At 35.3% G+C, this 19,889-nt stretch overlaps 2 protein-coding genes across 3 annotated transcripts; one reads left to right on the top strand and one right to left on the bottom strand.

Moving 5' to 3' along the window:
• The first annotated feature begins 1,729 nt into the window (after nucleotides 1-1,729).
• Nucleotides 1,730-5,564, top strand: dtymk (deoxythymidylate kinase (thymidylate kinase)). The gene is given in 5 exon segments (NM_001037110.1): nucleotides 1,730-1,965; nucleotides 2,372-2,480; nucleotides 3,499-3,589; nucleotides 3,963-4,160; nucleotides 5,339-5,564. Coding segments are annotated over 5 exon segments (639 nt in total). The 5' UTR covers nucleotides 1,730-1,835; the 3' UTR covers nucleotides 5,450-5,564.
• Nucleotides 5,519-19,680, bottom strand: atg4b (autophagy related 4B, cysteine peptidase). Of its 2 annotated transcripts, none has more exons than XM_005165923.5 (13): nucleotides 19,485-19,680; nucleotides 18,281-18,382; nucleotides 18,127-18,198; nucleotides 17,919-18,017; nucleotides 15,238-15,339; nucleotides 14,732-14,804; nucleotides 14,481-14,560; nucleotides 11,348-11,547; nucleotides 11,150-11,228; nucleotides 9,070-9,215; nucleotides 6,412-6,468; nucleotides 6,244-6,334; nucleotides 5,519-6,152 (listed from the first exon to the last, which is right to left on the bottom strand). In XM_005165923.5, exons 1-13 carry the CDS (start codon nucleotides 19,582-19,584, stop codon nucleotides 6,079-6,081), a joined length of 1,275 nt encoding a protein of 424 aa, XP_005165980.1. In that variant the 5' UTR covers nucleotides 19,585-19,680; the 3' UTR covers nucleotides 5,519-6,078.
• Between the last annotated feature and the right edge of the window lie 209 nt (nucleotides 19,681-19,889).

Below are 19,889 nucleotides of genomic sequence, written 5' to 3'. Positions count from 1 at the left end.
TGAGGTAATTTTGGGGAGATACAATGAACTTTTTTTTTTTTGTATTTATTCAAAGTCATTTTTAAACCAAAAGTGTTAATGGATTCACTGTATATAAATCCCCTACATGATTTAATAAGCCTGTAAGAGAGAGAAAAAAATCTTTGTTAACATAATTATTCCAAAATCTGAACTTGTTTTTGAATAAAATATACTGATAGTTCCAGATAATACATGAGTGGGGACAAAAGTTATTATTAATCAGTTTCCATGTTTTCAAGGCATGTTTATGAAAAATGAACATCTTAATAGGAATTTTAGAACACTTAAAATCACAAGTTAGTAAAAAGTGGAGGTTACGATATTTTCAAAGATAAAATTAGGGAGGGATAGAGAACCCTAAGGAAATATTGCTATAAAAACATTTTTTATCCAATTGACTTTAAATATATTGATAATAGTTTCGAAATCTGATGCATGTAATCCTCCTTCTGATATATTCCTAATTTTCCTTTTAAAATACTCTGTTTTGCCTCTCCAAATAAACTTTTTACAACCAAATAAAACTTGGTCAAATGTAAAACACGTCTTAGAGTCTACATAAATGTACAGCGCAGGGTATACAAGTCTGGAAATACCTTCGACTTTTGAGATCAGCACTCTACTGAACAGATAAATTCCTTTGAAGTCAGCAATTAAAGATTTTTTTGTCTTTTGTAGCCTTTGTGAAAAGTTTTCTGTAATCCGTTCTGAGGTTGATTTACTAACTACAATACCTAAATATCTAACTGCCTTTTTAACTTGTATTCCCATTATACTTAGATCGTCTATTTGGTGTATAGCCATTATTTCACTTTTGGATTGATTAACTAATAGACCTGAGGCATCAGAGAACAGCCTAAAAGCTTCCAAAATAACTGGGACCTGATCTTTAATTTTTAAGAATAAACAGGTGTCATCTGCAAGTTGGCTAATAGTTAATGTGGTATCTCCTATTTCAATACCTTTAATTTGGGAACAATGTACAGTATAAAGATTTAGGGTTTCAGCAACTAATAAAAACAAAAATTGTGAAATTGGGCACCCTTGCCTTATGCCTCTTCAAATAATAAAACGAGAAGTACTGGATAAAGAAACACTGCTTGAAATATTATTTTTAAAAATCATAATTTTTTAAAGGTTGGGCCAAAATCTAAATAATGAAGTGTCTAATACATAAAACTATGTTCAACTGTATCAAAGGGTTTGTAAAAATCTAAATACAAAATTATAACGTTAGCCTCCTCAGTTACTAAATCTGAGTAATCCAACAGATCTAATAGCAATCTAATATAATTTGACATATTCTTCTCTTCATAAATCCAGATTGGGAGAGAGATGTGATTTCCTCCAAACATGGTTTTAACCTAGTAGCATATAAAGATGGTAGTAATTTGTAATCTGAGTTGAGTAGCGTAATTGGACGCCAATTATCCAAGTAATGGTAGTCTTCGTTTTGGAATCAAGGTAATTAACGTTACTCCGTTTCATTGATTCTGTAAGTTCTCCATTAAACATATTTAAAATTAAGTCTTCATGTTTGACATACCTCCCATTCTGAAACCCAGTTTCCCTCGTTTCAGGGTTAACATACTGTTCACTTCTCCTTTCTGAATCATACCCCTGTCCCCAGCTTCTGATAAGTATTTGTTGAATTGCGTTTGTCTTTTCTCGGGCACCGTAGAAGTGGGAGGGCAAAGCGGCTGTTCAGGGTGTTGTTTAGAAAAGTACCGCGTAAACAGATCCAGGCCAAATAGCATTTTGTTCTTGCTGCTGTAAGTTATCGTTATAATTTTAAAAGGTTGTTTAACAGAGCCATGTCTTGCAGAAGAGGGGCCTTAATTGTTCTAGAAGGAGTTGACAGAGCAGGAAAAACCACACAATGCCAAAAACTAGTGCAGGCGATACAGCAGAGCGGACGGGCGGCAGAAATTATGCGATTTCCAGGTGAAAATACTACTTATATATTCATATACATGTGTTGCCTTCTCTTGAACAATCTAAAATTAACATCTTTATAAAGCGTTGCTTAGGTTCTGACACTGAAACAGTGTTACAGTGATCAAATTAGGCACGCGGCAGTTTTGCAGTTTGTAAAAAATTATCCTTTTTAAAATAACATCGAGTTACAATTCGATAATACATACGTAAATTACGATATAACTCCTGTGTCATAATCTGAGTGAGCTGTCTACACAGATAACGTAAAGAGTGTAACGTTAACAGACTACATGATATAACTTACTTTGCCTAACGTTAGACCTGAAGGACGAAGTGATTTAGCAGCTTTTCAACCTTTGTACAGTATTTGTATTTTATTGTATTCATTGATGACAACCGATTTTCTTTATAGACAGAACTACTAAGATTGGACAACTCATCAGTTCATACCTGGAGAAGAAGAGCAATCTGGAGGATCACACCGTTCATCTGCTGTTCTCTGCAAACCGATGGGAAATGGTGTAGGTCTTTATTCAAGGGTTCCTACGCGTCCTGGAAATTTAGAGGGTCACGAAAATGACCTGGCAATGTATAGAAATGATCAAATGCCGTGGGAATAATTAATCTTGTCTCTAGTACAGAATTTCTCAAACTTTTTCTGTCATTCCCCACTTTAGAAGCAGGGAATGGTTCAGAGCCCCACCCACCCCAAATCAGCCAAACAAATTAGGACTTCAAATATAACCGTCCAAATTTGTTGACTGTCTTGGTTTTCTTTTTGTATTCTGTTTACTTTTTCATATCACAACCCTATTTATTGCAAATGTTATAGCTGCTACAAGGTCTAAGCCTAATAGGGACATTAAAGCTAACCTAATATTAACCTAAACTTTATGTTTTTTGCAGAGTATTGGCTGATTTGTTTAATGTGCATTAAAAGAATAGTTCATCCAAAATCATTTAATATAATTGATATTAATATGATTAATATCAATTACATATTATATGGGCTATAATATAATTCATATTAATAATAAAAATATTAATATAATCCAGTAATTTACTCACCCTCAAGTCATCCTCTGTATCTTCCAGATAAACACAGTTTTATCTTGACTCTTCCATGCTGTATAATGGTGTTGGGCAGTTGTGTAGTTTAAGCTTTTAAAAGCTCATAAATCCATCATAAAACGAATCCACATGCCACCACACTCATGAAACAGAACGATGTGTTTATGTTGTGGTCACATGTGCATTCTTAACTTCTTGGCCTCTGACACAACATGACAACGATGTACTACATTTCAAACAAATACGGCTAAGCAAAAAAACTCAAGCGTTTCTCTTTCGGTGAACTTCTCAGACACATCTTCATTGTGTTATTTTCGTTCACCTACTCTCACCAGACCTTTGCTATAAGATCAGCCAAGAAGTTGTCATGTATGCACATTCGGCACCTTGTTCATTTCTAAATGTACTATTTGTTAAAGTGTCCACCCATCTGTCAGTCAACTAATCAGTCTGTCTATTTTATTCAAGGCCTGTGATGAAACAGAAGTTGGAGGAAGGAATTAATCTAGTGGTGGATCGCTATGCATTTTCAGGAGTGGCTTTTACTAGTGCCAAGCCTGTAAGTGGTTCAATATTTCAATTACATCTAATATATACATATGATGTCCCATTTAGTGTGTCTGTATCAATGTTTCAAAAAACATGTGTGAAAATATAAATGTAAGAATGTGTGAAAAATGTTCCGTTATTCTGTTGATCAAAAATCCTGAAAGAGGTGCATCATGTTTATCACAAAAGAAAACCAGCACAAATATTTCATCAAAAATGCAGCTTTGTTAAGCATAAAATTCTGAGATAGAAATCGTGTATATTTGTAAACTGTATGTTAAGTCAGACCAGACATTTTTTAACTCTTTTATTCCTGGACAAATATCAGGAACTTAATATTTAGGTATACATGTTTAGATAAAAGTCTTGATTTATTTTTTCAGGGCTTTTCTCTGGAATGGTGCATGAATCCAGATGTGGGACTTCCAAAACCAGACCTGGTCATGTTTTTACAGCTCAATCCCAATGTGGCTGCAAACCGCGGAGAATACGGAAATGAACGATATGAGACGAGTGCTTTCCAACGTACGGTTCAACAACGGTTTGAAGAGCTCATGCAGGATACCTCAATCAACTGGAAGGTGATTTTTATAATATAATCCAAATGTTTGTTTTGCTGATTTCTTTATCTTCTAATTGGTTTCATTAAAACAAAGCATCACAAAGGCCGGTGGCAGGTGTTGATCTATACAATATGATGACTACGTTTAAATGGACATCAGTAATTGATTTATTAGCCTTAATCTGAATAAGACAATAACATGAGTAAGGTGTTTACATGAGTTGCTTTTTAAATGTTTGCTTTCATGATCCCATTTTACATGTTATAACACATAGTTTGATTAAAGTCATTGCGTCACTACACTATTCACCTTTCTTCTGGAGTTTCATGTAATTTCAGCCGTTTCATTTTTAATTTGTCGACTTGAACTGCAGTTTGGCACTTTCATTTAAGAACATTTCATTCTTGCCTCCCATGACAATCGAGAAATTGGATGCGAGTATGAAATGCTGGAAGAGTGTTGTTTTAATGGAATTTGATATCGTATAAAATATCCTGACGCAAGGTTATAGTTCGATTAAGAGGTTGCCATGTGTGTACTGCACTTCAATAATGCGACTAAAATCAGCATATTCCACATGTTTTAATTAATTTCTGTTTAGTTTAATTGACTTTAGTTAGATTAAATGAATCAAAAATCATCGTTTACATGGTTAACTCTCAATCAGATTATTGCCTTAATTGCATCAAAATAGGATTATTGGTGTCCATGTAAACATACCCAATGTCAAAGTGAATAAATTCACAGGAATAACGTGATACATTTGCTAGTGATCTATTCTATTTAACTGCATCATTGCATTGTTTTAATTAATTAATTAATCAATTAATCAATGTGGCCAATATTAGATTCCTATTGAAGTCTATTTACGTAGATGAATATCTCCCTGCTGCTCAGTATATTGCTGTCTGATTGGCTGTAGATCATTGCAAATGTGTTTTTCAGTCCAAACACTTTCACAAAGCCATATTTTTAATCAAGTCTGCTATTCTCTCCAATGGCGTCTTTTATCATTTACACTGCGTGACTGTCAGTCACATGAATACTGTACACATGATACTGATTTAAGTCTGATTTCAAACATTTGTCTGCAATTTTACAAAACTTGTCGGCGAGTGAAAGTCAGGGCTAAAATGATTCAGTGCGTGAACTCTGCATTTGCATCTCTTATTTTGTCTTTCTCTCTCTCTCTGTAGGTGATTGATGCTGCGAGGACCATAGAAGAAGTCCACAAAGATATAAAAGACTTGAGTGAAAACATCATCAGTTTAGCTGAGGAACAGCCAGTTGGAGAGCTGTGGAGGTGAACTCATCTCTGCTGATGTTTTTATAAACTTCATCTTTTGTTTTTCTGTTAATAATAGAGAAACTTAAGATTTTATTTTATTTTTTAATGATTAAATAAATAATTCATAAAATAAACTTGTGTACAGAGAATTTAAACATGAAGACAAAATCATTCTTGTATATTACACGAGCCATCCTTCCCAGTCTGCAAACGCTCAACCTTCCTCGGTTGTCATTTACAATATCATACAGGTCCAATATATATCAACAACTTTCATTGGTCGGGAGTAAATGCTAAATCATATCTGATTAGCAGGACTCAGGACCTAAACCATAAAATGTGTTATGGCAAACCTGTGTTTTAAGTTAAGGGGGTAAAAAGGCACCATATCACTTAAAAATGAATCAATAGTGTTAAGACTCAATGTGGATACACATAAATGCGGCTAAGTACATACATACTGATGATCCTGAGTGCCTGTGACGCGACACCTGACCTCGGCTCACTCACAAAGCAGTCAGTGGAGCTGTTGAAGAAGAAAGCTGTGTGTTTGCCACAGTGGCCTTGAACGTCAACGGTGTTCTTCTCTGTCCTCTTAAGGGAAGATCTACCACAGAATTCTTAAAGTCTGGCAAATCTAACCGTTCTTCACAAAGACAGGATTTCAAATTCTTCATCCTCAGAATCAAAGAAGCGCTCGAGTCGATCTGAATCTGAAAAATCTGTGGAGAGGGAGAAAATATACTATTAGGGTTTGTGCATTTATAATGATTTTTAAATTCTGAATTGATAAAGAAGTGGTAAAGGGGTTACCTGGAGTGAGATTAAGTACATCAGCGGTGATTAGATGAGATGGTTGACTGTCTACTAATTCAAACATGGGAAGACCTCTGCAGTTTGAAACCTGTTGAAGAGAAAAACCAAAGTGAATAAAAGATCCACAAGTGGAGGCTATTTAAATAAAAAATATGATATGAGCACCTTACGAATCTGTGCACACCAGTCATCAAAATCATCCTCAGTTTGGCAGAAGAAGCCCTGATGGACAAAAAGTGGCACATATGATACCGTAATTCAAACCAGTTACTTTCAAAAGGTTTGACACCTAACGACAACTGAGGAGGCGTTTAAACGAGTGTTTTCAACTAAAAGCTGATTTTGATATAAAAACAAGTCCCTCCGTAAAATTCCTAAAGTTACAATAGGATCCAAATCTCAGTGATTTTGAGGCCGAATGTGATGTAGAAGTGTGGTTTTCCCCATCCACTAAATTGATTGACAGGCGTGTATTAACATGTCCAAAGAACAGGATTTGCAAAGAAACTGGGGGTAAAGATCTGTTGCAACTCTCTATGATCAGCTGCAGCTGATAAATGAGATTTACCAGGTTAAATTAGTGAATGTTTTTAATAACAGGGTTCTTGCACTATCTAAAAGTAAAAATTAATGCTTTTTAAGACCTCAACAAGTATAATTTTAGACCCAAAATTTTTTATAATTTCTTTGGAATAGGCTATTCAATTTTTGGCTTCCTACAATGAAATCAAAACTTGAAAGTTTTCCATTTGGTATCAATTATGTGCAATGTTGTGTAAACTCGGTAAGAAAAATAAAAATAAAAAATACTTATCTTTGAGACCTTTTTCTTTCTTTTTTTTCCCTTTGGCTCTGTTCTACATCACAATGTAACAGAAGTTGGATTACACTAAACATCACAATGCCTTGTATAAAGGAACCATATAGGGATGCTGAAAATAAACTATAATGTACGTCCTCACAACAACCTTTGACATATGACTTCTTACTTTGATGAATGAAGCGATGCCATATTTGGCGACATATGCAGTTTTATTTTCACCACAGGTGAATGACTTTGCAAGCTGCAAATCGGGGAACATGGAAGCAAAGATGTCACGTTATTTTTAAATTAATTGTGCCTCGTCACAGTTTGGATAACCCACAGTACCTGCCTTTTGGATGTCTGGCGGTGAAATAAAACATAATGGGTAATTTTGCGTTCTAAGAAAAAGGTCTGTAGGCCACTTGGAAGTTGGAACAAAAAAAAAAAAAAGTCTTCTTTAACATCTTAACATCTCAGCAATCTAAATACTGCCCAAGCCCGGCCCCATCTAAAATGATAGGAATTAAGTCCGAGCAAAGATCTTTAGCTGTAGTCCGAACTAATATCATTGTTAGTCGAGCTGCAAACAATGCAGAGATTAACCAAGTCCCCCTATGACTAGCTGCTGCAACGTACCGCTGGTGCTTTCCTCCTTTCATTTGCGACTCAACGGCTTTGAGCCCCATGGTCCCTAACGAAAAGGTCTTTTTGCAGAATTTACACATTGCCACGTCGTTAAATTTACACTATCCCATCTTTTCATTTTGAACCTCACCTCCACAACCGCGTAATGACAGCACGCAGGTGCAGACCGACGCAAGCGCCTGTAGCCGACCTACCTTAATAATCTAATAAATCACGAAGATTGTCATTTCTCTCCTGTTTCCCACATACTAAATTGATAAACTGTTAGATGTTTTACAGTGGACCACTGTGCTTACCTATCGTCATTAAGCACAACGGCTAAAAATGAACTACCTACAGCCAATATTCTGTAAATTAAAGACAGTTAAAGACCTTAATTTCCTGGATTTTAATTTAGACATTTTAAGACTTCTTAAGGACCCGCAGGAACCTTGAATACATAAAAAAAAACAGTAAAATCGCTAGTGTCAGTACAACTATAAAATTATAAGATGTTTCTTACTTGGTATTTTTGACTAATTAGCTGTATTTCTGTTTCATCCGTGTCTGTCTCTATCACTGATTGCTGATCATCTGACATAACACACGAAAAGCAGACACACAAGTGGAGATGGTGGGTGGGGAGAACAGCTCATTTGCATTTAACAGGGTTCACACTGTCATGGAAAAACCTGGAAAAGTAATGGAATTTTGACATGACATTTTCCAGCCCTGGAAAAGTTTTGGAAAATCTGACAAACCCACAAAGTTTCGGAAAAGTCATGGAAATTAATTTAAAAAATATCTCTATGCTTAAATATGGGTTAGTTGTCTTTACTTCTTTTCTGTCCATGGCCAAACTCATGCTCTCACATTATTAGAGCTGCGTGAGCCTTATCTAAATACATTTTACATAAAGATTAATTTAAGCTAAATAGATTGTTGCATGTTTTATGATATGCTTTAATAACTTTGAAAATGGATTGTTTTCTTGTTATTTACACCGTATACATTGACATTACATGAAACATTAGGTCATGAAAAGTCCTGGAAAAGCCATATAATTTTAGTAGTAAAAATGTGTCTGAACCCTGATTTAAAGGCACAAGCTACAAAAGAAGCTTCACTTTGCTCTGGGGCCAAAGGGGGCTCACAATGCACTTTCTGCATTATATAAAAGATAATCTGATGGGTATTTTAAGCTGAAACTTTACAGACACATTCTGGAGACACCAAAGACTACTCTTATATATTGTAAAAGAGGTAAAATAGGAGCCCTTAAACATCAGCTTGGCACACTGTTTAAACAATTCCAAGATTATTGTAGACGATAAACATTTCACATCCTCTATACTGGAATGAATAGAGTTTCTTCAACATTAAGCTGTACTCACAGCAGCAATAGAAGGGTCGAGCTCACAGATGTGCATCCGGCATGGAGGGTGCTGGCAGTGGTATGAGTCGTCTGGGAAATGGCCGTCTTCACTGGGGTCCACTGCTGGCTGAGTGGTGTGAGGGTCTAGATAAATGAGCTCGTCACCTGCAGGGCAGCATCAGGAAGAATAGATAAGTTTATGCATATGTAGTTTTAAATCGGAATATTGCTGTCCTACAACAATTACATAGTCTAAACTTTTCAGCTGCTGTTGCATTATAAGAGCAGTAACTCTAAAACCAAAATTTTACAATGGGCATCAAGTTGCTTAAAAATAATCAAGTACATAAAAAATTATTTGCAGCACAAAGCACATTGTGACTGACAAACCAAGTTTTATTATAAAAATAGTCCTCTTCAAAATCAGAAAATATGTGGAAATGTACATCGCACATGATGGAGAAAGGACTTCACATTGCTGACGTGAGTTAAAAAAAAAGTTGATGAGTAGGTGAAACAGCACTACTAATGTTTTATTAATTGTATCACTGCTTGAAAATATGATATTGATTATCTCTTCTAAAACTGTATAGATGTGTAATAAATATTCAGTCTAAAGTGGAGTTTCACAATTAAAACATTAAATGGCAACAATAATTCTTTGTACTTTACTTAAAACAAGGTTTTAAAATGAAATATAAAATTCTCTGACTTTCACTGATTCTTACTGACTAATGAGCTGAATTCACATGACCTATAATGAATGGAAAAACAGGCCTACTTTGTAGAACAGTAAAATGGTAACATTCTGAGTGACTTTAGTTGCCTAAATAATTTATTATAATATCAATAATGTTTCCAAGAGTTGGGTTGCGGTCGGAAGGGCATCAGCTGTGTAAAGCATATGCTGGATAAGTTGGCAGTTCATTACGTTGTGGCGACTCCTGATTAATAATGAGCTAAAGCTGCCTTTCCACTGCACACGACATTTGGACATGACTGTCGGAATACGCCCCCTTCTGGCAGTCGTACAGAACGTTCAGTTCTGACGTGCACCATGGGAGAGAAGCTGTTCTCGCAGTGCCCGAAATAAAGGAGTGCAAAAGCAAGAGCCTTTGTTCTCTGTGCGTTTACACTGGTTGAATGAATGAATGAATACTAGAAACTTATAGACTATTGGAAGGATATTGGAGACAACATTAAAAATCATATTTTATTATATCCTATCCACCAAATGCCCTTCCAGCTGCAACCCCTCACTGGGAAACATCCATACACACTCAATCACACACAGACTATGGGCAATTAAGCTTACCCGATTCACTTATAGTGTGGTGATTGTGCTACCCACTGTGCCACCGTGCTGCCGATTATACTGACATGTAAGACTGAATTAAAAGACAGTCTGGTGACTGCATTTGACTTACAGCAAGTGATTGCCAGTTGTCGAGCGTGAAATTAATTACACGGAGCAGAAAATTAGACTAACTATAAGAACAGAGATGGAAAAATGCAAGTTGGGGTGGAATCTTATGTCTATACTGTATTACCTTACACAAGTGTACAGCAGTCAACATTTGAAATGGATCAAAAAAGGTTTTCAAAATTGTCCTAGAACAAGAATGGGTGTTGTTGAATAGTTTAAGGACAACTTTGATGAAAGGGTTTGAACCAAGTGCTGACAATTATCTATCCATCCATCCGTCTGTCTGTCTGTCTAATCTATCTATCTATTTATTTGCCTGTCTTAATACCTAAAAAGTACCATTTGAATAATTACAATTTTAAAAAAACAAAAAAAGTACATTTAAAAGTAATTTTAAAGTATTAAATATTAGCATTTTCCCCAATTCAATAAATTACTCTTGGAAAAAAAAAACTCCAGCTGAAATACTTGAAATGACAACAACTTCTGAATGAGTATTGAAGAGCCTAAAATATCCAGGATCATGTCAAATGGTCAATAATCAAATCTAGCTAATGGAGTAATCTGATGAACCAACCCCAGGAATGTATTTGCATGGGTGTATAATGATTTTCCAATGACTACCCATTTAGAACTAACTATTTATGGATTTACTTCTAAGATCTCTCCTTACCTACAAAGCCAATGAAGTAGTGAGCGCTGTTTGGCTTCCCACCAATTACTCCTAAAGACTGAGGCATCATGAAGCATTGCTGTGCATAAGACATGAAAACGAAGTCAACCATTCAGCATCCATTTAGTGAAGACATTCTGACTGACCTTAACATGCCGGTCGTTGAGTATTTATATCTATTACGTGTAACAGATTTACCTTGAGTGGTTCAATATAGGCTTCATTGATGTCACTGAGGCCCAGTCTTAGAGGAATCAGCAGAACAAGGGGTTTCCACAGAGCCGTCTCCTCCTCGGCCAAAGCACAAGCTCCTTCCAGATCTCCATTCATCTCTCGAGGCTCTTCAGAAACGGCACATGCACCCCTGTCGAAATCCAGCCATGGCATACACAACCTCTCTGAACAAAGGCAGACAAAACAAACATTATCAAACACCACAAGTCAGACATAGGCTAAATGGATCACTTACAATGGTTGTGAAATTAGATTTAACACATCACCTGACCTGACAAAAAAAAACCCATTATGAACAAAAGATTCAACACAAACTTAAAATCTAGAATTGTGGGAACATAAGCATTGAATCCATTACTAATGTAAAATTATTCAAAATGCTTAAAAGCGAACATTTAATTCTGCTGTTTTCATGTTAATGCTTTTAAAAGCACAAACAAATTTGACAATAGTATAGTTGACATACCATTTTGTGCTTTAACTCAAGATGCTAACCTCAAACAAGATAGCACATGGCATGTCTAAATCTGAATTTTATGTAGTTTATCATATAAATTTCAAAAGGTGAACAAGAAAAGAAAAAATCACGATAACAGAGTTGACATTTTATTATTAGGGTATCCTAAACAATCAGTAGAAGCATTTCACATGCTTTTTCTATCAGTAGTTTAAAGGTTGTTATGCCTTTTTGTAACCAATGTAACAAGAGTTGACTAGAATGAAGGGACATGCAATAAAAATACTTTTTAATTACTATGATTACAAATAATACAGAAAATAGATGCCAGCGTTTAACTAAGTGAAGTGAAAACACAGAAAAAAAGAAAATTAGACCTAATTATTTAATAATAATTGAACATAAATGTAAGAAATTATTATTATTAATATCACGCTTTTCTGGACACTCAAAGCAGTTTACACATTTTTGGGGGGAATCTCCTCATATACGACCTGAGTGCATCATCACCTGAGTGCATCATCACCTGGATGGCGCGACGGCAGCCATATTGTGCCAGACCGCACACCACACACCAGATGAGTTTCTGTTCTGTTTGTGTTTGAGTTTCTTCACTGGTAATTTTTTTTTTTTTCTGAACACTACCACAAATGTACAAGTGGCTCAAACTCGCTCATTTTGAGGTGGAAACCAGCGGATGAGCAACAACATCATTTATAAGGTAAACACAATAGGACAGTAGGCTCCTTCATAAGACTCAACACTTGTAAACATTAGCTCCAATGAGTTCGCACGGCTCTGAGTCCCGGCCACATTCATCAGCGCTACCAAGCCGACCAATCACAGAACTTACGCTAGGCATCGTTGCGATGTGTAGTTAAATTTTTTTGAAAGGTGCGTGTCAGCGATGACCACGGCGAGGGCTATGCAACCACATGAAGGCTGCGCCGGAGCACATGCGTGCGCTGGATGCAAAAGTATGAATCTGCTTTTTGAAGAAAAAGTTATTTACTAAAAACTGTGAAAAATTGTACAAAAGCACGCACATCACTCTTAACTGGGTGCTCAGCCAAAAACCGCAAAAGGTGCAAATTAAATTTTAATCAAAGGCGGCAACACCAAAGCTCCAAAAATACATATTCCTTAAATTAAAAAAGCTGACACAAATGCCATGTGTCAGCTTTTTTAATTTAATAATTTAGTATTTTTGGAGCTTTGGTGTTGCCGCCTTTGATTAATATTTAGTTTACTAAAAACTAAACTGTGGTTTGATTGAAGTAATCTACTATGTGCCTCATGTGGGGTGTATAATAAAACACTGAACATCAGCCAAGTAGCACCATGCCCACAATGAAATATGGTCCCGTTAGTGACATTGCTATTTTATTGATGTACTTTTAAACAGCACACACCGGCAATCTGCTTAAGAATAATGAATGCTGCAGAACTCCTGGAGATTTTGACAAACAAAACTGCTTCCTCTTGCCAGAAAGTATAAATGAAGAAATTCATTAAGGCAACAACCCAAAAGCACACTGCCAGTATAACACTGAAGTGGCTTAAAAAGAAGAAATTGATGCCCTTCAGTAGCTTAATCAGAGTCTGGACTTAAATCTCACTGAACATCTTTGAACGAACGAACCGCAATTCATCAGCTAACCTACTGGTACAAAGGTTTTGCAAGATGTAGTGTGTTAATATTGCTCCACCACATTGTGTAACTTAAAAAGGACCTCAGGTTTAAAAGAGAAGGTGGTTCAGACAAGCACAAGTTGACAGAGTTAATACCTGCTGATTAAATAACGATATATTTAAATATTTAAGTTAATTCATTTATTTTTAATGATTTGTCAGCTGCACAGTTTGCTTAGGCAATTGATTTAATCAACTTTTCTGAATCATTAATGTTTTATTTTGTATTCTGTATTTTGTAATTCTGTAATCTCTTCAAAAAAAAGGCCAGTTTAAAATTCACCAATCAGGCATCCCAGATTATCAAATTTATGGGCTGGTAACTTATGTACAACATACAAAACATGTCATTACTTATGAGCACCTTTTTGGTATTTTTGTGCAGACATCTGAAAAAAATAAAATGTGATACTTTATGCAGAATGATTATGAGACTATGAGAGATAAAAAAAAGAACTAACACATAAAAAAAAAACTTCCAATCAGATAAAACCAATTGAAATATATATATATATATACATATATACATATATACATATATACACATATATATATATATATATATATATATATATATATATATATAGATAGATAGATAGATAGATAGATAGATAGATAGATAGATAGATAGATAGATAGATAGATAGATAGATAGATAGATAGATAGATAGATAGATAGATAGATAGATAGATAGATAGATAGATAGATAGATAGATAGATAGATAGATATAGATATAGATATAGATAGCACTGGTGGGAGGTGTGCATTGGGAGTTTTGTTTAGTTACAGTTTTTCATTTATTGTAAATTTTTATTTTATTTCCTTTAATAAAATGTTTTTGGACTAATAGTTTTAGTCTTTCTTTACTAAAATTCCCTTCTAATTTACAAAAAGTCTGCAGCTTCCATTTAGACCCGTTTATGAGACAATCTGAAAGAGAACTCACTGATTTCCTCGATGACCACAGTATTGTCCATAGCTACATGAACTGCCAATCGGCTCCAGGAGTCAAAAACAGCAAGTTTCCTACATGGGCACACATGTTTACATATTTTTATTCCAAAACACTAAAGCAGTTTAAAGCAAATTATAATAATTTCAAGATTTCAGTAGTGTTTGCCAGTTACATTTAATTTTACTAAATTTCACAAAACAAAATACTGAATTTATAAATTTGATTAGACTTGGCTGACTTACTTGAGTACCTGTGCCACTGTATTTGGACCATACCACTGGCCAATAGACTTGCCCTCACCTACACCCATCTGAGCTGAAGAAAACAACATAGCATGTCATCCACAGTCATTTTGTCATTAACAGAATAACCTTACAATGATGATCCCCAAAAATATGAGATTTTGGATTTCCCTTAGGCCATCAAAAACTTACATGACTTATTAAAATTAAATAATATGTTTAACTAAAAGGGTGTGCCTTGGTGGATTACATAATAACTACAATACATATATATAAAGTCTACTGACTCCAAACAAAGCATTGTCAGGAGCCACTGGTATTAATTTTGTTTAGACTATAAAGTTTGTTCACTCCCCAAGTGCCAGTAAACATTCACTTGCATTTAAGAAATCACTAAGGAGCACACTTTCAGCCAAAAATTGTGAATTACCAGCAAATAAAAGATTTGTGATCAATTATCCAATTAAAATTATTCATATAATATTCAAGCTCTGGATAAGTAGTACCTATTTGATGAATAGAATAATAGCTGTCCTTCTTGTCAATGAAAGCATTGAGGATGCTGACATATTCTGGTCTTTGCCGCTGACCTGGACTCCATTTCCAGTCTAATAAAATATACAACACACATAACATCACAGGGGCAGTTTATACAACATTTTCAGCCAAAAACTAGAAACTTTTTGCATTTTGCCTATTCATTTGCATGATAACAGTGCTTTGGTGGCTAAAAATGCATACATTTGAAAACGGTGACATCATACATGTGCATAGTATGGGTTAGGTATGTCGACAACGTAGTGCATGTTCACTTTAAATGGATAGTTCACCCAAAATTAAAATTTCTGTCATCATTTACTCCCTTCATTTTTTCAAATCTGTTGTGTTCAAATCTGAACTCACAAGAAGATAATTTGAAAACAGCTAAAAACCTGTCACCATTGACTTCATAGTATTTTAATAGTAGTTTTTCCTACTATGAAGTGAATGGTGACAGGTTTTCAGCTTTCTTCAAAATATTTTCTTTTGTGTTCAACAGAAGAAAGAAACTCAAAGGTTTAAAACCACTTAAGGGTGAGTAAATAAGGATTACATTTTCATTTTTGGGTGAACTATCACTTTAAAAAGGCAAAAGTGATTAAACATACACAACAGTGGTTGATTACATGATAGTATTGTTACTGGTCGAGAGTTTGCTAATTGCTTCTTCAGCAAAGTGTGGACTTACTTCACCAATATTACATTTCACCAATATTACATCCCTCAGCAGAAATGCATCATATACTTTAGGGCTGCACGATTATTTGCAACAAATTTCGATTCAGTGAAAACTGTGATTCTCTTGTACATCTTGTCTTGAAAACACAGCTCTGTGATCAACAGTAAATCTCCTCCAAAGAAAATGACAATTATGCCACAAAGAAGAAACATGGTTGTGAAATCAAACAGAGCAGACGATTTAACCGTTTTTATTGATTAAAATGACTTATAAACTAAGGAAACATCTCACAGAATGATTTAGCTCAAAAACTCGACTGAAGTTTTGAAGTGAGTTAGAAGTAAGAGCATGTTATGGACCCTTTTCACAAGCCTGTTATGACGCGTTTAACTGTAATCAGAACTTAAATTCTTGAAAGTTTTTAATATTTATGTACTGATATTTATGAGTAAATGTGATATTATAATGTGATATTTTCCTGTGCTTTAAGACCAACAGCAACACAGAGCCATAATTAATGGAGAGGTGTCGCAGAACAAGAATTCGGGATTGTACTGATTAAATCTTTTGCTATCTTTTGCATAGCTTGTCACTGAACTATGGCCCTGTGTTGTACAAGCTGCTCCATCTGAAAGCAGCTGCTGGAGATTTACATCTAATTACAAAACTGGTTTCAGTGACAAAATATGAATTAATATCACCTTTAATTAATCGCCCAGCATAATATTTATACAGCAAATTGTAAATACACACAAGTGTCCACGGACACACTCACCTCCCTACACTGTACTACAATACTGGCCTGACCTGGCAAAAAAAAAAAACAGTCAACTTTTTTTGAAATAGGCTAAATTTTCAAAATCACAGAGCTAAACTGTTCAGTTTTACTATTTTTGAATTCATTCAGCCCATCTCTGGGTTTGCTGGGTTTTACTCTTTGCTTAGCTTAGCATAAATCTGTGAAGCAAACTCACTCAAAACTAATTTTGATAATGTTCCTATTTAAAGCTTGACTCTTCTGGAGTTACACTGTGTAATTGCTCAATTTCACTATGAAAAAATAAAATTTCTAGGTCGATATAGCTAGGAACTATACTCTACTTCCAGCGTAATAATGAAGGAATTTGGCTGCAGCAAGCACAATGATATGACACAGTGCTGTTACTAGGGCTGGGCGATTAATTGAAAAGTACTCGAAAATGGTCATTTAGAACCTATAATCGGTCAAATTTTTCCAGATCAATTTTTTTAATCACTTACCCTACTGCATGTGGAGTCCCGTTTCCTTTATTTATTTTAAAATCAAGTATTGCACCCTTTGTGCAAAAATCTCTCACATGTAATATGTAAACATATTTACTGTACAAAACTTATCAGTGAACTATGGCGGCAAAAAAAGGAATAATTAATTAATTAATTAATCTTTCATTAATCATAATCAAATTAAAATGTTTAATTAATCAAGACTTGATTTTAGGCCAAAACACCCAGTCCTACTGTTACCTTGCTGGGGACTATTTTCGGGTGCTGTGTGATATCATTGTGCAATGCTGAAGTCAAGATACAGCAGCAAAGCTAATTGATTATGATGTCCCAATGAGAGTAGAGTTCCTAGACATATCGACCTAGAAAATAACAACTTTTCAGTTACTGTTAGTCTTAGCACATGACGTAACTGCAAAAGAACAGAAAACTTTTTCTATTTTTTGAGCAAGATGCTAATGGACTAATTTGACTGAATTATCTATGCTAAGCTAAGCTAAGCTAAAAGTGCTCCCACCAGACCCAGAGATCAAATGAATGGATTGAAAAATAACTCTAGGGGACTTCTAAAAAGGTAATATTACCAAGAAATTGGAGTGTTCCTTTAAAACGCAAAGGAAAGACACTGTGTAAGGCCTCAGACAACAGCAGACCTCATAAATCACCATCTCGATATCACACACGTTTCAGATGTGCTAGCCTTACCTCTGCCTAAGTGCCTGCAGATCAAAGCCTCCCCAAGAATCATCTGTCCGCATCGAAGCATGCAGCCCCAGCCGGTGTCTGAAGTGGGCCCAGTGCCACCTGTAAAATCACATCCATTAGCAAACCAAACTAAACCAGTATATCTTTCCAGATGAATAATTAAATGGACTGCTTGGACAAGATCAGGATTATTGACTCTCACTCTCACCAATTGGCTGGAAGTTTTTTCTGTACGTGAACCATAAACGTGAGGTGACATCTGCCAGAATATCATCCTTCTCTGCAACCCAAAATGAAAACCATGTTAGGAGCAAAACCCAAACACAACATCACAAAACATTCAATGTTTCACACTTGATAACCTGTTAGAGCGCTGAACTGCTTTCCCAAAATCCAGACAGGATCAGAGGTCTCTGGGAAATCTTCGATCTCTCCAAAGCGCAATGAATCGTATGTGAGAGTAGCTGTTAGGGGGGAAAGCCAATCATCAACTTGTGGCTCAACAAGTAACAAACAAAATCAAGTAAGTAAAAGCAAAGGCGATCTCTAAATCTGAATGAGCCTACTTGTCTACAGTCCCTATTAAATTGATAAAATAGAAGGTGAAGCAACAGAAAATGATTCGTGAATGGAAATAAAGCAACACAACTGAAACTGCATGTCCCATCATGACTGTAAAAACAGATAGCATTTCAACCACACACATTCATACTATATTTAACCCCTTATCCATTCACACTTTTTGAGTTTACACTAAAAATCAAATGTAGTTTGTAAAGATGAGTTCAAATTTTGACTAAAAAAGTACTGAAAAAACAACTTTTTTAGCAGGGTTTACATTGTGAAGCAGTAATTATTAATAATTTCTAAGAAATGTTCGTTTTTAACTATTTAAGAGTTTTCAGACAATTCAATGAACACAAAAATGTTTAAAGAAATAACACAACTAATTAAGCATTTATTTCATTTGGTATCTATAAGTTGGTTTTAAGGGATCATAAAATATGTGAATTGGAAAATAAACAATACTATAAATTAAATAATATTACATTTTTCTACACTTAGCCTTTTTTAGGGTTGATGCTAAAATAATTGTAAAATGTTACCTGCTTTTTTCTCAACAACTTCACAGCCTTTATAGTGCTCCAAGTTAACATGGAGGATATTTTACGTTTCACTTTATAAAATTGAAAACTGCTTTGTTCTTTTTAAAAGGATGTCAAGCACGAAGCGGTTAAAAAGTCACTATTTTACATGTTATTGACAAATATTTTATGAAAGAATGCAGAAATGTGATAACAGAAGATCTGTACAAGCTCCCTGAGGCATTTACCGCTCAACAGACACATACGTGCAGTGGAACACTCCTATCATGTCTAAAATGCTGTCTATGTAGGCAGTTGACTAGACTCTAAAACACAACCCAAACAGCCTAACAGTTTCCACGGGTGGTCGTGCCATTTTGGTGCAATGACACCTAGAAGACAAAACTGTGTCCATCCCTCATCTGACACCAGACTGATCTCTTATACTGTCCAGTTGGCAGCAGTTGGGACATCTATGTACCATATTTAACGGCAAAATTCCAAAACGTAGAGGCCGCTACTCCAAAAACAGGCGCGTACTTTGTTGTGGAAAGAAGAATTTTCCTTTTTAACAGTTTCATGACATCTAGACAAATGAGCGAAATGTAAAGAAATGTTTTCTTGCGGGTTTCTTACCTGCATCCATCCCGACAGTGATTCAGCCTATCTTGTTTGTTGTGTGTCCCTTAAGCCGCACTGGCCAATAGCAACTCGCTTCCGCCTTGATCACGAAGCGTCATTTTAATGATAACCAATTAAAACACCTTTTTGGACTGGACAAGGCGGGGATTGGTGTGTTCCGTCTGAAAAGCGGATGTAAACAACAAGCTAAAGTAGTTAGGCAATCCCATAGTTTTGGAATGCAACATTATAAATCAGCAAAATT

This window comes from Danio rerio, chromosome 6, assembly GCF_049306965.1.
Source record: "Danio rerio strain Tuebingen ecotype United States chromosome 6, GRCz12tu, whole genome shotgun sequence".
Lineage (NCBI taxonomy): Eukaryota > Metazoa > Chordata > Actinopteri > Cypriniformes > Danionidae > Danio > Danio rerio.
Note: the sequence above shows the minus strand (reverse complement) of the source record. Positions and strands in the feature narration are given on the sequence as shown.

Excerpts from the sequence above, each read along its gene's own strand:
- atg4b (XM_005165923.5), bottom strand. The coding sequence starts at position 19,584 with ATGAAACTGTTAAAAAGGAAAATTCTTCTTTCCACAACAAAGTACGCG. Across the intron at positions 15,340-17,918 it reads CTGCAGGCACTTAGGCAGAG|ACTGGAAATGGAGTCCAGGT; the intron begins GTAAGGCTAGCA and ends ATATTTTATTAG. Across the intron at positions 6,469-9,069 it reads TCGACCCTTCTATTGCTGCT|GGCTTCTTCTGCCAAACTGA; the intron begins GTGAGTACAGCT and ends TTTGTCCATCAG.